The sequence below is a fragment of the Penaeus japonicus genome, unplaced genomic scaffold (assembly GCF_977035675.1).
Source record: "Penaeus japonicus unplaced genomic scaffold, GWHDUDI00000001_assembly GWHDUDI00000012, whole genome shotgun sequence".
Taxonomy (NCBI): Eukaryota; Metazoa; Arthropoda; class Malacostraca; order Decapoda; family Penaeidae; genus Penaeus; species Penaeus japonicus.
In genome coordinates, this window is record NW_028234414.1 from 42,223,055 (window position 1) to 42,226,318 (window position 3,264).

At 42.4% G+C, this 3,264-nt stretch overlaps 1 protein-coding gene across 1 annotated transcript in view; it reads left to right on the top strand.

Moving 5' to 3' along the window:
- The first annotated feature begins 1,990 nt into the window (after nt 1-1,990).
- LOC122258146 (uncharacterized) overlaps nt 1,991-3,264 on the top strand; it is a 44,134-nt gene continuing 42,860 nt past the window's right edge. Inside the window, exons 1-3 of the mRNA XM_086542186.1 lie at nt 1,991-2,049; nt 2,177-2,225; nt 2,363-2,446. Of these exons, the coding sequence (XP_086398312.1) occupies nt 1,991-2,049; nt 2,177-2,225; nt 2,363-2,446 (192 nt within the window). The remainder of the gene's footprint in view (nt 2,050-2,176; nt 2,226-2,362; nt 2,447-3,264) is intronic.

Here is a 3,264-nt window from a genome sequence, read left to right on the forward strand (position 1 = left end):
TCTCTCTCTCTCTCTCTCTCTCTCTCTCTCTCTCTCTCTCTCTCTCTCTCTCTCTCTCTCTCTCTCTCTCTCTCTCTCTCTTTCTCTTCCTCTCTCCCTCTGTCTCTCTCTCCCTCTCTCTCTATTCCCCTCTCTCCTTCTCTCTCACTCTCCCACTCTCCTTCTCTCCTTCTCTTTCCCTCCTTCCTTCCCTCTTTCCTTTTATCTCTCTCTCTGTCTCTGATTCTCTCTCTCTCTCTCTCCCACTCTCCTTCTCTCTCTCTCTCTCTCTCTCTCTCTCTCTCTCTCTCTCTCTCTCTCTCTCTCTCTCTCTCTCTCTCTCTCTCTCTCTCTCTCTCTCTCTCTCTCCCTCTTCCTCTCACCTTCTCTCCCACTCTCCAACTCACCCTCTCACCCTCTCTCCCTCTCACCCTATTCCTCTCTCTCTCTCTCCCTCTCACCCTCTCTCCCTCTCCCTCTCCCTCTCCCTCTCCTGCCCCCGCTCCTGCTCCCTCTCCCTTTCTCCTTCTCTCCTTCCCTCCCTCTCTCCTTTTATCGCTCTCTCTGACTCTCTCTCACTCTCTCCTTTTATCTCCCTCTCTCTCTCTCTCTCTCTCTCTCACTCACGAGAAGAGCAAGTTAATATCCCAAGACTGAGCAGATTCTGGCGCTCTCCCTAATTCTACGCGAGGAACGCACGAATTCCGAAAACAAAAATTCCTGTAAAGTATTTAATATTTCGCTCGTCCAGAACCCTTGACTCCCAGTTGGCCGGTATTCATGCAGATGATGGCTTGTAATTTACAACTTTCAGGAAGCGCTAACTCGTTTACTCTATAGTTATGTTCCAAGATTAAATCCTCGTAGAAAGGATCAGATTGCTTTATACAGGGTCCAGATTTTCATTTGTTTTTTGTTTTTTTTCCCGCGCGAAGCGGTTTGTGCGCATGGTTTTCTTTTATTTTTTTTTATTTTTTTTTTTGGAAGCAGTTTTGAATAACATATTTTTAGTGGTTTCTATGTATGATAAGCTTTTTTTTTAGATACCGTGTCAGTATTGTAATATATGTAAATACAGAACTCAGCATCAAATCTGTTTAAAAGAAATATAAATATCTTTAAGTATCTCAGCTCGATTACTCAGTAATCATTTTTAAGATAAATGCCTTGTAGAAAGACCGGATTATCCCGCGAACCAGACTTTCATTTGTTTTTTGTTTTTTTCTAGTTTCCGGGATTATTTTGTAAACTTTTTTTTTTTATTTGTGTATATTTGAAAATGGCATTTTGTTTTTTTGTTGTTTAACTGATACTTTGTAACCGTGAAATTGAATAGAAACGTAAATGCATTATGTTTTGTATTTTATGTTTTCATATCTTATACTTTATTTTATTTTGTTTTAAATATCTTAATTCATTATGTATTCTTTATATGTTTAATTTTATTTCATATTCTATATTCAATCCCTGTCAATGCTAACGTTAACTACCAACCGACGCCTTTTACTTCAATATATCAATCGCTTTCTTGTTCATTTTCTCCTCAAATTCTTTCATGTACGTCAGTCTCTCCCTTCCCTCTGCTCGCTTTCCATCTAATTCCCCAGTTGTTACCCGTTTTTCCAACCTCTTACCTCTCCTTACATGACCCCAAGAGTCTTAATCATCTTCGATACAATAATTCCACCAATATTCGACTTGATTTCATCTTCTCCCAAAACCCTCCTCTTTGGTAACCCTCTTCGTCCTGCTCATACGCCACGTTCTTCTAAAAACACTGTATTTCCATTGCTTCTATGTCCGTATCCCTATTTCTTTGCCATTGTTTTTGTCACTGTACCGTCTTGAGGTACGATTAGTCACCGTACTACCGATACGAAAGTTTTGAGGTACGAAAGACAATGACGATCCCGCAAATCTTTGAATTTTCGTACACTAGCCGAAGACGAAGGGCGCGGGAAACGTTCCAATAATATTACGTGAAATGTGTATGGCCGTTACGAAAAACAATATGGCGACGACGGTGACGAAGACCATGGAGTGGAAACGAAAGCTAGTTTCACCCTCATCGTAAGCGTATGTGTGGCCCCTATTATAAACACATTTACAAATAATGATAACAGTATACATTAAAAACAAAAAAACTTGTATTCTGCTTCACGTGATTTATGATTACGACGTGTCCCTAATTCCGCAGCGAGCCGTATATTCTTGTTAATGGGAATCCAGGACCAATTTTACGACACGTTATTTTAAACGCGTATTTTCATACGTGCGGATGAAATATAGATTTAGAAAAGCATTCACAACACGGACATTATCATTGTTAAATTGGTATTGATTCGTATCTGAAATACCCGTTTGATTTTTGCTGTTTCTTAAGTTCAATATCGTCACGCTAGATTCACATCTAAAAGTAAGAACAGTGACTAACATGTTGCAAGCCGAAGAGCCTCCATTGATTCCGGTTGTTTACTGCGCGCCTCTATTGACCGTTGTGCTCTTTGCAAATACGCGCGGATTAAAATATGCAGAGCAAACTAATAACGGCCGCATAATATTGACTCTCGGACCACCGGTAGCGGACGACCCTGGGCTCAGCTCCGGTCTCGGTCTCAGGCCAGGCAGGGGGGAGGGGGAGGGGGAGGAGGGGAAAGAAGAGAGAGAGGGGGGAGAGGGGAGGGAAAAGAGAGAGAGGGGGGGGAGAGAAGAGAGAGAGAGAGAAGGGGGGAAGAAGAGAGAGAGGGGGGGGGAGAAGAGAGAGAGAGGGGGGGAAGAAGAGAGAGAGGGAGAGGGGGAGACGAGGGAGAAAGAGAGAGAGAGAAAGAAAAAATTGATTTTGAAAAAGAATATTCATGCTGTATACAGTGTATACATATTAACTTAGTGAGATAGAGAGAGAAAAAGAGATAGATAGAGAGAGAAAGGGAGAGAGACAGAGAGAGAGAGTGAGAGTAAGAGAGAGAGAGAGACGGGAAGCGAGAGAGAGTGAAAGAGAGAGAGAGAGACACGAAGCGAGAAAGAGAACACAAAATACCATCCCGAACAACGGCCGCCTAGCGCAATACACACGCACAAACTCACTTACCTCATTCACTTATTCGAGTGCACGAATACCCACACACCTACTTTATCTTAGCCCGAACTATGGCCGCGGGTCTCTCGTTAACACACACGCAAATGCTCATATTCTCCCACCCTTTCATATTTACCTACTCACTCAAATACGCACACTTACTTACACACACATGTACGTTTTCTTAGACGTACGCACACGCTCACACA